The sequence below is a fragment of the Aedes albopictus genome, chromosome 1 (assembly GCF_035046485.1).
Source record: "Aedes albopictus strain Foshan chromosome 1, AalbF5, whole genome shotgun sequence".
NCBI lineage: Eukaryota > Metazoa > Arthropoda > Insecta > Diptera > Culicidae > Aedes > Aedes albopictus.
The window spans coordinates 190,004,971-190,022,961 of NC_085136.1; the positions used below are offsets into that span (position 1 = coordinate 190,004,971).

Genomic DNA, 17,991 nt, shown 5'->3' on the forward strand with positions numbered 1-17,991 from the left:
TTTGCTCTGTCGAATCTTGTTGACTCATTTCAGGTCGACCGGAACCAACCGTAACGTGGCTGAATGGAGACGAAGTGATGCAAACAGGTGGCGGCGTGTCAATGGGACGCCATGTGACAGTGAATCGCTTGGAGATACATAAAATAACGCGTGCAGCGCTGAACAACACGTACAAATGTCAAGCTTCGAACACGATCCTGGTGCCCCCGGCCGAACGGAGTGTCCGAGTGGAGATGCTGCGTAAGTAATGCGAAGCCAGGTCATTTTTTAATCGGTGCATGTCAGGGTGTTTCAGAAGTTGCCAATGTTACGCGCTAAGGGCCAGGATGGTAGCCTGGCGGGAACACATTACTATGATACGAGAAGCATTTCCGACACATGGCGTCCTTGACAATTGCGCACCTCATAAGAAAAGCATAGAGTGTGCAACAATTGACGAGTTTAAATGCCGTGCAACATTTGGCGATTTACCCTACCACCAACCATTTCTGTTGTTCTACGTCCCAGAAACTTTGCGTTTCCGGTAATTTATTCAATTAAACTAACCAAACAACAATTTCCCCTACGTCAAAATTATACAGCACAACCTGGCTAATAAATTGATGCTATGAAACTTTTTCCAAATTTTTTAAAGTAGCCTTTTAAAATCAGTTTGGTTTTTCAAGCTGGAATTCCACTAGGAAATCTCTGGGAATACGCTGAAATCCGCTGAAAATCCGCTGTTATTCTGCTGTGATTCAGCTGGGAATCCGCTGATTATCCGTTGAGATTTTACTTGGAATCCGTTGGGATACCATAGAAATCCGCTGGGTTTCCGTGAGGAAGGGGGGGGGGGGGTTGGCCTGGAATCCTGCTGAGAATCCACTGGGATTCCGTTGGGATTCCACTGGGATTCCGCTGGGATTCCGCTGGGAATCCGCTGGGAATCCGCGGGTATTCCGCTGGGATTCCGCTGGGAATCCGCTGGGACTCCGGTGGGAATCCGCTGGGAATCCGCTGGGATTCCGCTGGGAAACCACTGGGATTCCGCTGGGAACCCGCTGGGATTCCACTGGGAATCTGCTGGGAATCTGCTGGGAATCTGCTGGGATTCCACTGGGAATCTGCTGGGATTCCACTTGGAATCCGCTGGGATTCCACTGGGACTCCGCTGGGATTCCACTGGGAATCCGCTGGGATTCCGATGGGAATCCGCTGGGATTCCACTGGGAATCCGCTGGGATTCCGCTGGGAATCCGCTGGGATTCCGTTGGGAATCCACTGGTATTCCGCTGGGAATCCGCTGGGATTCCGCTGGGAATTCGCTGGGATTCCGCTTGGAATCCGCTGGGATTCCGCTTGGATTTCGCTGGGAATCCGCTGGGATTCCGCTGGGATTCCGCTGGGAATCCGCTTGGAATCCGCTTGGAATCCGCTGGGATTCCGCTTGGAATCTGCTGGGATTCCGCTTGGAATCCGCTGGGATTCCGCTGGGAATCCGCTGGGATTCCGCTGGGAATCCGCTGGGATTCCGCTTGGAATCCACTGGGATTGCGCTAGGAGTCCGCTGGATTCCATTGAGAATCCACTGGGAATTCGCTGGGAATCTGCTTGGAGGGGTGATTGTTGAAAAACGAGAATGGTGGTGCACGTGTATGGGATTCCGTCTTATCTGGTATTAGCGACTGTAGAGTGGGAAACCGCTGGGAATCCGCTGGGCTTCCGCTGGGAATCCGCTGGGATTCCGCTTGGAATCCACTGGGATTGCGCTAGGAGTCCGCTGGATTCCATTGAGAATCCACTGGGAATTCGCTGGGAATCTGCTTGGAGGGGTGATTGTTGAAAAACGAGAATGGTGGTGCACGTGTATGGGATTCCGTTTTATCTGGTATTAGCGACTGTAGAGTGGGAAACCGCTGGGAATCTGCTGGGCTTCCGCTGGGAATCCGCTGGGCTTCCGCTGGGAATCCGCTGGGCTTCCGCTGGGATTCCGCTGGGATTCCGCTGGGATTCCGCTGGGATTCCGCTGGGATTCCGCTGGGATTCCGCTGGGAATCCGCTGGGATTCCGCTGGGATTCCGCTGGGATTCCGCTAGGATTCCGCTTGGAATCCGCTGGGATTCCGCTTGGAATCCGCTGGGAATCCGCTTGGAATCCGTTTGGATTCCGCTGGGAATCCGGTGGGAATCCGCTGGGATTCCGCTGGGAATCCGCTGGGATTCCGCTGGGAATCCGCTGGGATTCCGTTGGGATTCCGCTGGGATTCCGCTGGGAATCCGCTGGGATTCCGCTGGGAATCCGCTTGGATTCCGCTTGGAATCCGCTGGGATTCCGCTTGGAATCCGCTGGGAATCCGCTTGGAATCCGTTTGGATTCCGCTGGGAATCCGCTGGGAATCCGCTGGGATTCCGCTGGGATTCCGCTTGGAATCCGCTGGGATTTCGCTTGGAATCTGCTGGGATTCCGCTGGGAATCCGCTGGGATTCCGCTGGGATTCCGCTGGGATTCCGCTGGGAATCCGCTGGGAATCCGCTGGGATTCCGCTGGGAATCCGCTGGGATTCCGCTGGGAATCCGCTGGGATTCCGCTGGGAATCCGCTGGGATTCCGCTGGGAATCCGCTGGGATTCCGCTGGGAATCCGCTTGGATTCCGCTTGGAATCCGCTGGGAATCCGCTGGGATTCCGCTGGGAATCCGCTTGGATTCCGCTTGGAATCCGCTGGGATTCCGCTGGGAATCCGCTTGGAATCCGCTGGGATTTCGATAGGAATCTGCTGGGAATCCGCTGGGATTCCGCTGGGAATCCGCTGGGATTCCGCTGAGAATCCGCTGGGATTCCGCTGGGATTCCGCTGGGATTCCGCTGGGATTCCGCTGGGATTCCGCTGGGATTCCGCTGGGATTCCGCTGGGATTCCGCTGGGATTCCGCTGGGAATCCGCTGGGATTCCGCTGGGATTCCGCTGGGAATCCGCTGGGATTCCGCTGGAATTTCGCTGCGAATCCGCTGGGATTCCGCTGGGATTCCGCTGGGAATCCGCTGGGATTCCGCTGGGAATCCGCTGGGATTCCGTTGGGATTCCGTTGGGATTCCACTGGGAATCCACTTGTAAGGACATTGTGAACCTACTTTAAAATGTTTAACATGTTCATATGTTTTTTGTTGTGCTGTCAGTTGTCATGCTGTCAGATGGGTGCAGCAAGTTTGACTGCAACGAAATATCGTAACTAGGCTGCGTACTTTTGAAGCTTACCGAAGACACCACCCAATAATGCGACACCTAGTGTTTGAACAAGTAAACCGGATGGAATATTCCAATATTCAAATTTATTACGCAGTAACATACCAAATTGCGTCGTAGAGAATAAATCGGTGCAGTATTGTTTTAAGAATAGCGAGAAATGACTATTGCAATAAAATCTCTCTCTTAAATCAGACAATAGATGAGATTAGCGCCGCAGCGATTAGGGTCTGCCCAATCTAACTCGCGTCGGGCTCATCATTATTGTGGAGTGCGTAGTACCAATCAGTTGGAATATTGAAAGTGTAATTCTAAATTTGAATCAAGTGAATTCTTAGTACTTTTCACTAAACTCGAAGTAAGTTCGCGGTCGATTAAGCCTATTTAAAGATATTTTAATGAGTTTTGTATGTTTTCTAGTTTTTTAAGATAAATTTGTCGAGTGTGATAAGAGTTGGTAGAGAAATACCATTTGTGCTTTGATATTGTAGTGTGTCCAAAATTCAGGTAAGCCTATTTGATTAACGTAAAATAAATCGAGCAAATTAGTGAAACTATCCGCGTTGAGCAGGACCATCAAGCCCCGTCAACGTGGGCGGTTAGTGCGGAGTGACTACGGTCCGGCGTCTGCGTGAGCTCCGTGCGTCGTAGTTTGAATCGCCAACCGACGCTACGCCTAGAGGACGTCGATTGATCCGTTCGTCCAGTGCATCCTGGTTGAAACGAAAGCTCACCTCTTGTCACCTTGCTGTTGCGACAGCCACATGCAACATAAATCTGCGCGTGTGACACGACTCGTACGCCAATAAGTCGCGTGGTGTCGACCGTGTTCTCTCAAAACGGAAACACTCCACAGAACTAGGGGATATCTGTACCCCGGAAAGGACACCTGCGCGCGAGTCTGGTGAGTGGTGCACTTGGTTGGACCCGTGGCAAGACGACGTTGACGCACTGGTGGGTGAATTTGGCTTTGCAGTAACCTTTGGAGGACAGTGTCGCGTCGAGAGTTTGGCCGTGTCTTCTGCAAACCTGAGGACATCCGACGCGGGATTCTCCGAAGAAAAGGTCAGATCTGTCCTTTAGTTGCTCGAAAAGTTTCTAGAAACAAATGCAATTATTTGAACAAGAATTTAAACGTGACGTCACACACGGTTAGGAATTAGGCTTTCCTTAATTTAATAAATTAAAATCTAAATATTGCTCGATCATTCCTCGATAAATTGATCGCTTTTTTTGTTATTTCGTGATGGTTAATTTTTTGAACTGAATAAAAATTACTTCTAGTTTAGAACACACTCCATTTTGCCTACGTCACGAATATTTGTATTAGATTTAAGGTTGGTATTTTCCTATTAGTTGCTAAGCTTCTTTCTTATTGTTTGATTTTTGGGATTTGTACATATTTTTCATAGTTTTTAGGTTGGTTGGTAAGTACTGATTGGTTTATTGGCTACGACGTTTTGGTGTGTTGAAGTGCGACTTCGGTTCTGGTGGAACTTAAACCTGCCCTGAGTTGGCAGTCTCATCCGGGTAAAACTTAGCAGAGCTAACGGTCCTTCTTTAGAGGAGGTGGCGCTTAAGCCGCTAGCTTTTGGAACAGGACGGAACGTTACACACTGGGATACCACTGGGAATCCGAGAGCGAGAGAGCAGTCTCCGCAGCGAAGCAGACGACTGAGCGTAGCGTCCTCGTTTACGTTACTGCATGTAAAATTCAAGCGAATATGTCTCAAAAAATGTAAACAGTACGCATGATTGGCTGATTACTGAGTGGACAGTATCATCTCTCGGTAAATGGCTGTAATTTTGTAGCTTCTGCTATAATTTTCAGCCGATGCTTAACTTACGTGCTGTTTAATTTTCATGATTTCTTTCTGTGTGGGAATCCGCTGGGATTTCGCTAGGAATCCACTGGGATTCCGCTAGGAACCCGCTGAGATTCCGCTGTGATTTCGCTGGAATCCGCTGAGATATCGCTGGGAATCCGCTGGGATTCCGCTGGGATCCCGCTGAGATTCCGCTGGGATTCCGCTGGGATTCCGCTGGGATTCCGCTGCGAATCCGCTGGAATTCCACTGGGAATTCAATTGGAATCCACCGAAAATCCGCTAAAAATCCGCTGATATTTCGCTGGTATTCAGCAGGGAATCCGCTGATTATCCATTGAGATTTCGCTTGGAATCTGTAGGGATTTGTTTGACATCCGTTGGGATTCCATTAGAAATCCGCTGGGTTTCCGTGAGGGGAGGGGGGGTGTTGCCTGGGAATCCGCTGGGATTCCGCTGGGAATCCGCTGGGATTCCGCTGGGAATCCGCTGGGATTCCGCTGGGAATCCGCTGGGATTCCGCTGGGAATCCGCTGGTATTCGGCTGTGAATCCACTAGTATTCCGCTGGGATACCACTGGGAATCCGCTGGGATACCACTGGGATACCACTGGGAATCCGCTGGGATACCACTGGGAATCCGCTGGGAATCCGCTGGGAATCCGCTGGGAATCCGCTGAGAATCCGCTGGGAATCCGCTAGGAACCCGCTTAGAAACCGCTGAAAAATTACAGGGAAGCCGCTGGAAAATCACAGGGAATCTGCTGGGATTCCAATGGCGATCCGATTGGATTCCGCTTGTATACCGCTGGGACTACGCTGGGAATCTGCTGGAATTCCGCTTGAAATTCGCTGGCAATCTATTGAGAATCCACTGGGAATTCGCTGGGAATCTGCTTGGAGGGGTGATTGTTGCAAAACGAGAATGGTGGTGCACGTGTATGGGATTCCGTCTTTTCTGGTGTTAGCGACTGTACACGGAAAAACGAAAGTACCCAAAAGTGAGTTCATTCCACCCAACTTCGAGGTTGCGTGCGGGAAGCCAATTTAGTTGCTGGAGTCGATGTTTAGGTAGGTAGTTTGCATTTAGGCGTATACGGCCAAAGTACCTAAAGTCAAGGTTCTTTTTACTCTACCGTCAGTTAAAATTACTCAACTTTCGGTACTGTGCCACTTACTCAATTTTGGCTTCCCGCATCGAACTCTCAAAGTTGGGTTGTTTTGCTTTTCACTCTCTGACAACAATAAAGAGAGCGAATGAACCAGGATGCAAAAAAGAACTCAAAAGTGAGTTTAAAAATACTCAAATTTGGGTTCTTCTGTTTTTCAGTGTAGAGTGAGCAAATCAGAATGTGCAAAAACAGAATGATACAAGTGTAACTTTTATCAGCGTTTGTGATTCTTGCTTCGCGCAGTTTTGAAATAAATTTCAACAAAAGTTGGAAATTTATCTTTTAATAAACGATTGTTTGAATAAAAAAAGTATGTAATGGCAAATGAATTGTTTATCATCATTAGAAAACATCATGTTAACCGGCTGTTTCATCTTACCCCGGTGAACTTTATGTCCATTTGTTGTTACGATTCATTCTATGTAGATAGAACCAGGGAAAATTGAAATTATTAATCAAACATTTAAAATTAGCCAAGTCATTGCTTATTTTCATATTTCTGGACAGTTAGGGTCTATGACCATTAAAGCAGAGGTACCTATGATTGACGCTTCATGTTATAATTTTTTTCTTTGTGTACGCGACGAGGAACGTACAGTAGTTGTGTACAAAAATTAGAATCATTTGATATGAGTTTGACTTAGTTATAGTATGAAGTGCCCAAAATAGGCCCCCACCCAAATGGTCCCAAACCCTAAATGAAACTGATCTGAGTGTAACATCAGGCCAACTTCAATTTGTTTTCATCAAATATTGAATCCGTGCTTCACACTCCACATTCTTCAAAGCGTTTCTCTTTAAGGAAAACTGTATTGTGTTCTAAATGCAAACACTAGTCTCCCTTTATCATCGAAAGCTGTCAGAAGGAGAATATATGACACAAATTTCACTGCTACATGATAAACCATCCTCAACTCTCCTTTCAATCCTAGCACTATTTCCCTATCAATGGAAGCGTGATTGAGAAGCTAGTCGTAAGGCTACACATATTTACAACGCCTTCCCAGAATCATCCCTCTTGCATATTGAATATACTACACTGTAGGTGCACTTCAGCAATGACTAAAAATCAATAAAACAAATACTGGACAAATCCCTTTATGGTACTAGGTTTTCAGTTTTCCCTTCATCATGTATAGTCCCAGCTCGACTACTGCCACATGGACTGATTTCTGTTTTCTTGTTTATCTCTTGTACACAATCCACAGTAAAACCAGTTTCAACGTCTCTGTCGTTCAAACCCAAACAATTAATAGCAGACCAAGAGTACAGCTTATCCTGTGATGTAGAAGGATCAGTGCCGGATACCGAGATTAGGTGGATGCAAAACAACCGTGTCTTCTCGAAAGGATATGTAAGTGCTCAAGTACTCTTCCGAATTTCAAGCATGTCTCTTTTTATATAAGATAGATAAAATCAAAGTAACTTACCCAGGTTTATTGACTCCTTGTCCATTTAACCACAAGAACATGGCTTTACTACTACTAATTCTGGTTAGCGTTCAATGATTCTGAACTATTTTGCAGAATAAAACCCTCACCAACAACTCAGTGGTAACGTCTGTCCTCACATTTCGACCGAAACCAGAAGACGATGGAACTATCCTTAAATGTGAAGGTTCCAATCCCAGGCTACAGAGTTTTGTGCTGGAGGACTCTGTCATCATGAATGTCATGTGTAAGTATTGGCCGAATTGAATTAATAGCCTAAATTCGATATAGGTACACTATATATTCAAACATCGCCATCGGATTGTGCCAGCAAGCACGTTCTTTTATTTCATCATAATTTGCAAAGAGACCCTCTACTGAATGAAATTTCCCTTTCTCCTCCCTCAGATCCACCGCAAGTGACACTAAAGCTCGGATCCACGCTGAATGCGGAAGACATCAAGGAGGGCGATGACGTCTACTTCGAGTGTCACATTAAGGCAAATCCGAGGGAACACCGCATTACATGGTCTCACGATGTAAGTATGCATCCCGGGTCCCGGGTCGTGGGAGCATGGTCAGTTTCATCGTCCTCTCTTGGTTTATTTTTTTTTGTGTGGCTCGTAGTGCCGACTTTGACGCGTCCTGACGTAGATTAAGTGAACGTAACGAGAAAATGTGGAGCAGTAGACGAGATAATTCATTTAATTTTCCTTGCCCGTTTCGTGTTTTCCATCAGACATAGTGTTGGGGGCACGAGAGAAAGGCCAAGATCGATCCCGAGTAAAAACTTTTTAAGTCTAATAGTAAATATTTTTTATTAATGTTTTATGTATCTACGAAAAATTGATTGAAAACACGCTAGGGTGGTTGCCCCTGAGCTCCATGCTTATAGCGGAAAGGTATGAGTTTGATGATTATGTTGCAAGCATTACAAAATCCCCGATAAATAGTAACAGTCATAATTTTATTAATGTTTTACAAGCAATGCAATTCTGTTCGGGCATTTCATTAGGTACTAGTGTCTGCCTCTAGCCAACCAACAACAGAGGTTTTGTGATGAGTCTGCTTAAATGTTTAAACAGGCTTGAATCAGGGTCAGATTAACATTTTTAATAAAATACAAGAGCATTTTTGGAGAACTGTTTTATGATCATGATGCGTCTTCTGCTGCACTGAAATAGTAGTATCCAACGTTGATTAGGTCTTCCATGCCTACGTTCTTCCCAACGTAGCTTCCACTTTTCAATCACCTCGCGTCCTTTCGTCAAGAGGCTCCCGTCCTTGGTTGTGACTGATCTCCCGACAGTCGTGCATTATCCGTGATAGAACTTATGGGGACAGTATGTAGTCAGAATTTATATAAGATTCATGGTAAGCCAGTTGTCGATTTGCGTTTCCGTTAACTGTGGTATTCTAGGGAGACTGTGATGGAAGAAGATGCAACAAATCACCATGTACTTGGAGTAGGGCAAAATAAATCAAAGCAAATTGAAAATAAATAATTATAAATTCTTTATTTCCTGCGGCACCCTGCCTGAAAACAACATTACTTTCCCGGCACCACATTTTCTTACATTTTCAGCCAAGGACGGCCCTGCATTGCCACTATTCCCGCCAACAGCTTTTCTTGGCAGCAGCTGAGCGGTGTTAAGATTTCCATTTATAACTAAGTTTAGGGAACACAGCTCGTCGCGAAAGAGCCGCTACCCAAAAGAGGCGAAGAAGGGACGTGTACGATATTTTCCCCTCAAAGTCGACAAGGAAGAAATCGTCACCGTTGTCTGCGACATCATCGTCGTGTCGTTCTGCTGCTCGTCATCACGCGCCACGGAGGGATGAATGCGAAATTGAATGAAATCAGCTTAAGAGAGATAAATTGCTCCACGGAATATAATGGCATCATATTTTCTCGATGTGAATTTAATGGGATTTTAATATGTTTCCTTCCCATGCTACCTATACCGTGCGGGACCGAGATTCTTTAGCCTGGGCACCCGATGTTTTAAAGAGATTTTATCCTCGCCGTCCTCGTCCTGGCGTTCAACCTGGGCTCTGGAGGCGTATGGCTAAATGATTCAAACCCTGATCTAGGTAGTTGCGGGGTACAGCTGATACAGCTTTGTTCGCTCTATTTCCTGGCTGGGAAAATTTTAAAGCAAGAAGAATAGCTCATGCCTCACGTGCCGGCTGCCGGAACATATTGTTTTCGAATTGTTTCACGAAAGAGATGAATTTAATTTTGTTGTATGAATTTATTATGCCCATCCTGAGTGGAATACATTCAGATGATTTCTTATCCTTCGGACGAGAACTGCTGGCAGCACATGCATGTACCAGGAATGTTCTACGCAGTTAATAGGGTAAGAAATCAAGCTTTGGACTAGTCAAATTGTAATCTTAATTTGAACCATTTCGAAATTCATTAAAATGATACACTTTTTGGGCAAATCTTGTCCCAAAAAGGTTGGTAAATGGATTCTCGTAATATAACCTGGTAGAATCTATATATATAAAAATGCAGTGGCATACGTGGGACCGCGCATAACTTGCAAACGGATGGTCCGATTTGGGTCGTCTAAGTTTTGTTTTGTTAGTTTTCACTCAAGGAAGGTTTATGAGGCCAAAAACATGGGAAAATTGCGAGTTTTTGAGAATCGGGTTTTCATACATTTTGAACGGGGACTTGGGCGCTTGGCTAAAGACTTGAAACGTCAAAAAACGCAGTAGGCAAGACAAAGTTTGCCGGAGACAGCTAGTTGACTTTAAAAGCATTGAATGAAGCGTTTTTTTCATTGAAAATAAGAAATTGAAAAATCACTGCAATTTCACCCATTTCCCCCCAGAGGAAGCACATTTTCGGTGCACTCGTACAGCTCACGCATTGTATCACACGCAATAAGTGAATACGTTAATTGAAAGCAAATTCATCGTAGAATCGACTAACCGAATAATATTCCACATTATTTGTCATAAAATTATCAAATTTACGTAATTATTACTTGGAGAATCTTATCTTGAATTGAACCATTTGTAATCTAGATTTGAACTAGTGAGAGGGGTCGAGCTTCTAGTGTTGGCCTGTAGACTGCGCTAGTGTCTGCTTTGTTTACTCTTGGAAGATGAAAAATTCCAAATTTTGTTTCCAAATTCCTGAAGAATTCCGAACATTGTGAGTTGAAATTCTACTGCCTAATGAAACATAGTTATGAGAACTAGCAGATCCATGTGATTTTTAGTTGTTTAGCATGAACTTGGCTGTTGTGGAAATAGCTCGAGCTGCTGCCGCCAGTAGTTCAAATCTAGATTAAAATTGGTTCAAATTATGATTACGATGGTTCAAATTAAGATTAAAATCATTATTGACAAATACTTGAATTTTTCAATGAAATGTGGTGCAAATGTAAACTTTTTAACACTTTACGAAAAGCTAATACCTGTGTCTTTCATATACCTGAGACTTCACCGTAGTAAATTATTTCCATGTGGGTGAAAAAATCAGTCAAAATTCCAGATGCTTCAGAAAACCGCATTTTGGTTCAATTCATGATTACCTACCCTATTGCAGAGTTTTTGCATTGCTTCCATCAGTTCATAATAGAATGTGCAATGATTCATATGCGAGGGAATAGTGTGTCCTCTGATAAACTAGTACAAGGGTGGTTCGTGCTTGAGAAAAAAAAATCTGGTGAGCAGTGTTTAGGGAGGCTCAACTTTATATGACCATTAAGTGGGTCGGCGCCAGAGGCACGATCTCCTCCATTTGGGAAAATTAATTGTTTCTTTTGTGACCTAGAAGCCACCAAGAAATTTTGGCTCAAATTCGTCAAGTCTAAGAGATCGCTCAACGAGCTTGAGGTGAATAAATGCGACCATGACATTTATCCTGTGGTATTTTTTTTTTAAGAAAGAAGAAATCTGTCAAATCAGATACCCAAGAGGTGGTTCCTCGGGTTATGTGGGGATCGACCCACTAATGCAGTGATCCTCAGCCTAACTGTCTATGCGGGTCAAAATTGAATTTTGAAAAAAGACTGCGGGCCGCAAGTCATTAAAGAGTTTATTTTCAACAATTTCCAAGATTTATGATGTTATTTGGGACTTCTCGTGGATTTTGAGAAATTTCAGAATGATTTGCAGAAATTTCAGGGTTTTCGGGGTTATTGTTGGAATTATTGATATTTTTTTTAAGTTTTTCTTCCGTAATTTCTTAGGAAGTCAATGAAGAAAAACCTGCAGACATGATTTTCTGAGCAAATTCTGCAAGTATTCGTAGCCGATTTAGAATAGATATTTTAAGAGAAACTCCCAAAAGTATTGCTAGGGGAATGAAGAGTATCATACCCCCCCTAAAGCTTTTAGCGAAATTTCGAAAGTTTAGGCAACACTTTAAAAGAAGTTGTAGGCAAAAATTCTGTATTTTTTTTATTGAATTTTTCTGGTAAAAGTGCTGACTATATCTTTTTGCCGATAAAAAAAAAACAAAATGGGAATTATTCGAATTTTATTTTCGAGAAATTGAACTAATTACTAATGACGGGTTCTGCCACAAGTCGAAAATCCATGACAGAGAACTTGTTATATTTATCCTGAGCCAATTACATATTTGCGCACCACGCTAATGCGGAGTACAAAAAGCGAGATTTTTTAATGTACAACAAAATACAACAGCGTAATGTACAACAAAATACAACAGCGCGACCGCTCGAAGGTTAACAACAGTTTTGGAAATTTTCGGAACAAAATTCGAAAATGTAGTCTTTTACACTTAGTAGAACTTAATCTTATTTCTTTAAAAACTTTCCATGACATTGGCAAAATTTCAGTAATTAATATTCAATCTCATGAAAGTTTTAAAATATGGTAAAATTTCTGATTTTCATTCTGGAATCTATGAGTGGGCCACTTCCTAATGCATTTCAGAATCAGTTCGCGGACCGCACAAAACCTGGTCGAGGGCCGCATGCGGCCCGCGGGCCGCAGTTTGGTGACCACTGCACTAAAACCTTTTTCTCTGTCTACCTTACCTTCGCGGTACGGTGCTCGTTAGGGATGACTTCAAGGTGACCGTACATGAGCAAGTAAGTCTCTATTGGTAAGCGTTCCACCAGCTACTGCCTTAAGTTGTCCTCTCTCCTATGGAATCATGGGTCCTGGCTAGTACCGTGATTTCGGGTGAAATTGATCAGTGGGGTGAAATTGATCGACGAGAGGTCCATTTTTATTTGTTAAAAATAACGTTTTAAACTTAATACAATTTGTGGAAAATGGCCATCACCTTGCTCAAAGGCTATTGAATGATGAGATAACATGTTGTACAACCAATTAGTTACATATTTCGGTATTAAATTCAATATTTTCCGAAATTGCGTGTTAAGCGATTTTCATAGACACTTCCAAACTTGTGTTACCGTAGTTGTATCGCACATGTAATGTATATTCGAATGAATGTTTATAGCTGCCAAGTATTCGCTAAACACGGTTCCGTCATCACAAGTTCTATAAATATTGTAATTTATGCATAAAATTGATTTTTATTCGGAAGTACAACATTGGTACACATAATTAGTGAGAAAATTGCATACTTTTAGGCGTTTTCATTTGATTTATTAAACTTTAAACTTAAATTATTAAAAATTTACTAAACTCGTAACAGTTTTGCATAGCTTTTCGCATTCTGGGGTGGCTAATTCAGTTGGAAAAATAATTTTCAGCACTTACAAAGGCATATTACTGACTGATTAATTTCACCTCGAAAGTAATTTTTTTGATTTTTTATTTAAAATGATATTTATTATAATACAATGATTTGCTGTAAAAGTTTTAACCTCGTTGACTGATGAAAACCATGGTCGTACTTGTTTTAAAGCATTGAATTTAACCATATCAACAAACATTCAAAAATTAGACGCAAAAAACTGCGAAAAGTGATCAATTTCACCCGAAACCACGGTACTTAGACCACACGTTGGGCTGAAGCTCCTGAATGGAGAGGGGAGGGGGGGTGAGGGCGTGCGTTTGGAGTTGATCATGCACCCACCTGTGGTGACTACCGCGTGTTGTTCAGACTTGCGGTTGTTCACCACCACCACCTCCGTATTGTGGTGTGCGAGTGCAAGCACACTCGCCGTATACCGTGAAGGTAATGTCATCGGCAAAGCCGACCAGTTTTACGCCCGGTGAAAGTTTGAGCCTCAATACACCATCGTACGCCGCGTTCTATAGTACCGGGCCCAAGTGACCCTTGTGATACTCCCGCGGTGATGTTGTGACTCTTTTCACCCTCCTTAGTGTTGTGGAGTAGCACCCTATTCTGCTAGTAACTCTCCAGTATCCGACACTAGCTATCCGAGATTCCTAGGTGGTGAATGACGCATTCAATGGTGGCTTAGCTGTCGTTGCTGAACGCATTCTTCACATCCAGCGTGACGATCGCGCAGTAGCGGATCTCCCTTCGCTTTCTCTGGAGCGCTATTTTGGCCCCATCTGTTGCGGCCTTAATAGCGTCCACCGTTGATCGACCTTTCCGGAAGCCAAATTGGTTATCCGAGAGCCCAGAGCCGTCTGGTTACTCGGCATAGACCATCAGCCTCGACAGAATGATTCGTTCCAATAGTTTCCCGGGGTGTCCAGAAGACAGATATGTCTGTATGCCGACGGGTAGCTGGGTATTAGGGCAATAGAACGATTTTTTGCGTTTTCCACCTCTCCGGAAATTCGTCTCTGTCTAGGCTCATCTGCATAGCCGTTATGAACATACCAGGGCATGCCTTGTTGGCCGTCTTGACGGCTACTGTCCGGACCCACAGCCTTATGCAACTTCAGTGACTTCGTTATTACGATGAGCTCATCGCTCGTCACTGGGGCTACCACTCCTTGGTCGGTTCGTCCAAGGGAGGCGGTAGCTCATGGTCTCGTATCGTGGCACGGGAACAACGTTTCCACGATCCTCTGCAGCATCTTGGGTGAATGTTCTAGTGGTGCTGACGCTCCATTCGTTTTGGGCATGACTACTCTGTAGGTATCTCTCTAGGGGGGTCGTATTGGCAGGCCCGTGCACACAGCTTTTAGATGCACGCTCGTTTTCGTTTCTCAATCTCTTTGTTCAGTGTCAGTTTGGCCGCCCTCGTTCAGCTCTATCCTTATCGATGCGAGCTTTTCGCATCCTTCTTCTAGCTCATAGGCAGGGCGATCGGAATTCTGCGGTTTCTGAACACCACCAGTATACCGGTTTTCGTCCATTTCTGGGTAGGGAGTGTCTTGGCATTGCGGAGTCGCACGCACGGTTTAGAGCTCTGACTAGATCTTCACTGGACAGATCATCGGTATTACCCCGATAAGCAGTCGTTCGACAAATGCCGCCCTATCGAAGCGCGAGGTCAGCCATCCCCGATGACTGTCAATGACCTTCGGCTGTGACCTCCTTCCTCCATGTTCCACCCTATTTCATACCGCCAGGTGTTCATTGTGCGTGTACACATCGTCGACCCTCCAGTCTTACCTTACCATACCGGTCAGACTACCGGTCTGAGTGACCTCTGCTGTACATAGGAGTCGTCTCCATTCTGCTAGGTCCATGACTGCGTGTCTCCAGCTCCTAACTCTGCGAAGGGTCCGCAGATCGTCCTTCAGTCTGAGCTAGGGTTTAGACCCGGGCTCCAGAAAGTGACGTCAATAATATACTCTGCACCGTTCCTGCTGTAGGTGAATTTTTCACCACCGTTCACGACACCCACGTTTAGTCGATTGTCCATATTCGCATAGTTGACGTAAGCGCCAGTGTTGTTTTCAACACAGGTTTCAAATTTAAACAATTCACAATATTACCAGCTGTGAAGATTTATAGATTCCGACGCAAATACAGCCTAATCATGTATTTTTCAGCGTAGGTGCGTTATAAATGTTTGTTTACAATGCAAAACTATCACCAAATTTGTACCTAACAACACAGCGTAAAATATTCACCAGAACGCGGTCTGGTTTTATATCTGTGGGCCCACGCAAGAAAAATTCACGTAACTAATTTTCGCGCAGGAGTCTAAACAGGTGGAATCTCCGCAATACAAAATTTAAGATTTTTTCGACGTTGACATCTAGATCTAGATCTAAGGGCCCATATAGCCGAGGCGGTAAACGCACGGGTATTCAGCATGACCATGCTGAGGGTGACGGGTTCGATTCCCGGTCGGTCCAGGATCTTTTCGTGAAGGAAATTTCCTTGACTTCCTTGGGCATAGAGTATCTTCGTGCCTGCCACACGATATACGCATGCAAAATGGTCATTGGCAGAGGAAGCTCTCAGTTAATAACTGTGGAAGTGCTCATAGAACACTAAGCTGAGAAGCAGGCTTTGTCCCAGTGAGGACGTTACGCCAAGAAGAGGAGAGGAGAGGATCTAGATCTAACTGGAGCCATCCATTAAGTACGTCACGGTCCTAGGGGGAGGGGGGGTTTGTGAAAGTGTGACAAGCAATGTATTAAGTATAGGAAAAACCCGTACGAAGCGGGGGAGGGGGGTCTAAAATTCCCAATTTTAGCGTGACGTACTTAATGGATGCTTCCTAAGGGTTGGAAAATAGTAGTCACCAATGTGTATCTGTGTTCGCTATTATCTTGTGTATGGACTTATCCACCGATGAACCGAATTCATCGCGGCCCGAGAATTTTGACACTAGAGCGGGGTCTTTCCAATTAGAATTGAACGATTCTGATTGGGAATGGCCACGTTCTTGTGTCAAAATTCTCGGACCGCGATGAATTCGGTTCATCGGTGGATAAGTCCATGCTGACTTTGTCAATGGTGGTTACGTCGACTATGTGTTTGGGCAGTGGAGCCATGGCTTCGAGTAATGCCCAGCCTATTGCGTTAGTCAAGTGGCTACCCCACTTCCCTAGCAACACACATGTTATATAGGAGTTACGACAGCGGTTGTATAAAAGCTAATTCGACGTTATTGTTGCATTGTGTTAGAATTACATCATCAAAACAACTTATATACAATCAAGACTTACGCTGTCTCAACTCTTATATGACAACCATGTTGCTTGGGTCGATCGCCGAGGCGTTGAAATCTCCGCCGATGATAACAGGACTCAATCATTACCTTACCTTATCGTGCGACCTGGAAATCATTTCCTTTCGAGGAACGACCGGTTGTATAGATCGCCGCTAGCTTGGCCTTATCCGCTACCCAGTTCCCGTTATCGGGGGGTGCATCATAGTCTGTTACTTCGACCTCCATGCGTGCCTGGATTGTTAGGCCCACCCGTCGTGTGACCTTTGTTCGCCGTGCAAATCAGGAATTTTGGTGCCGAATTGCACTCCCTGGCGAGCGTTGAGAGATGATTTTCAACTCGCATGGCCCTCAGCACCTCTGCGTACGTGTCTGCCTCGGATTAGAAGACCAGCGCAACGCTTCGCTCATGTTTGCGGGCTGACTTGACATTTCTCACCCTTTTCTTCTTTCCGATAGTAATCCAAGCGTTCACTTTCCCTTGGTCCGGTTGACCACCGTTCCTCCTAGGGTTGGTGTCCTGCGGCTTGGTTTCCCTGTCCCTTGCGCGTTGTTCAGCCAGCTTGGTAGCATGTTTACTCGTGCTTTCTTGGCCGGCACTGCGCTGCCTATTGCTCCATTTGTTGAATTATCCTGCCGTCTGCTCGCTGGTGGGTGCATCAGCTGCTTGTAGTGATCTCGCCAAACCTCCACGAGCGAACGGGTTCAACGTCGTTCCCTCTGTTATTCAACACTCGATCACGTTGTTGTTGTTGCTGGATTTCAAAATCATGTATGTTGGCCCCCCTGAGAGCCGTTATCCGTCCCTGCACATGAAGTAGTCACCAAATATCCTGGTGGTGATCTATTCAACCAGGAAGGCTTCCCGAGGGTTGGCCCAGGCCTTTATAAGGACTGGGCTCAGATCCGGATCAGCGCTAATCAGGAGTGTTAATGTGAACCTACTTCCTCCCAGTTAGTTGCCTAAGCTGGGCACAGATCAGGAACGTACTTTAAGGCCACGTCACAGTTTTATAAGACGGAAGAATGCGTCGACATAAGCCCATCCGCCGTTTAAAGTCAGGGTCACCCGACCTTACTAGGATATAATATCATCGCCATCAGCTCACTTGTGCATAGTTACCTAAGCGTGTTCAATATCAGTTACCAATTACAAAACATGACCAGTATACCATAATCAGGAACTTACTGGCATCGTTCCACATGTTCCCGAGGCACTCCTAGCTGGGATGTGACTTTTTGGAAGCCGTGCCATGTCGCTTGAACAGAGTTGCTTCCGGATGTATAGAATTTCTGAATAGGACCAGCAGCGCCCAGGACATTTAAGAGG

General features: G+C 45.1%; 1 protein-coding gene across 6 annotated transcripts in view; it reads left to right on the top strand.

The window, feature by feature from the left end:
- The window catches only part of LOC115257156 (uncharacterized), a 771,557-nt gene that overhangs the window by 606,154 nt on the left and 147,412 nt on the right, over positions 1-17,991 (top strand). For all 6 annotated transcript variants that reach the window (XR_009996344.1, XM_062846034.1, XM_062846035.1 and 3 more), the window contains 4 exons: positions 34-240; positions 7,426-7,571; positions 7,744-7,894; positions 8,056-8,186. Coding sequence is in view for 5 of the 6 variants with exons in the window: in XM_062846034.1 (XP_062702018.1) it covers positions 34-240; positions 7,426-7,571; positions 7,744-7,894; positions 8,056-8,186 (635 nt within the window). In the remaining variant the exon portion in view is untranslated. The remainder of the gene's footprint in view (positions 1-33; positions 241-7,425; positions 7,572-7,743; positions 7,895-8,055; positions 8,187-17,991) is intronic.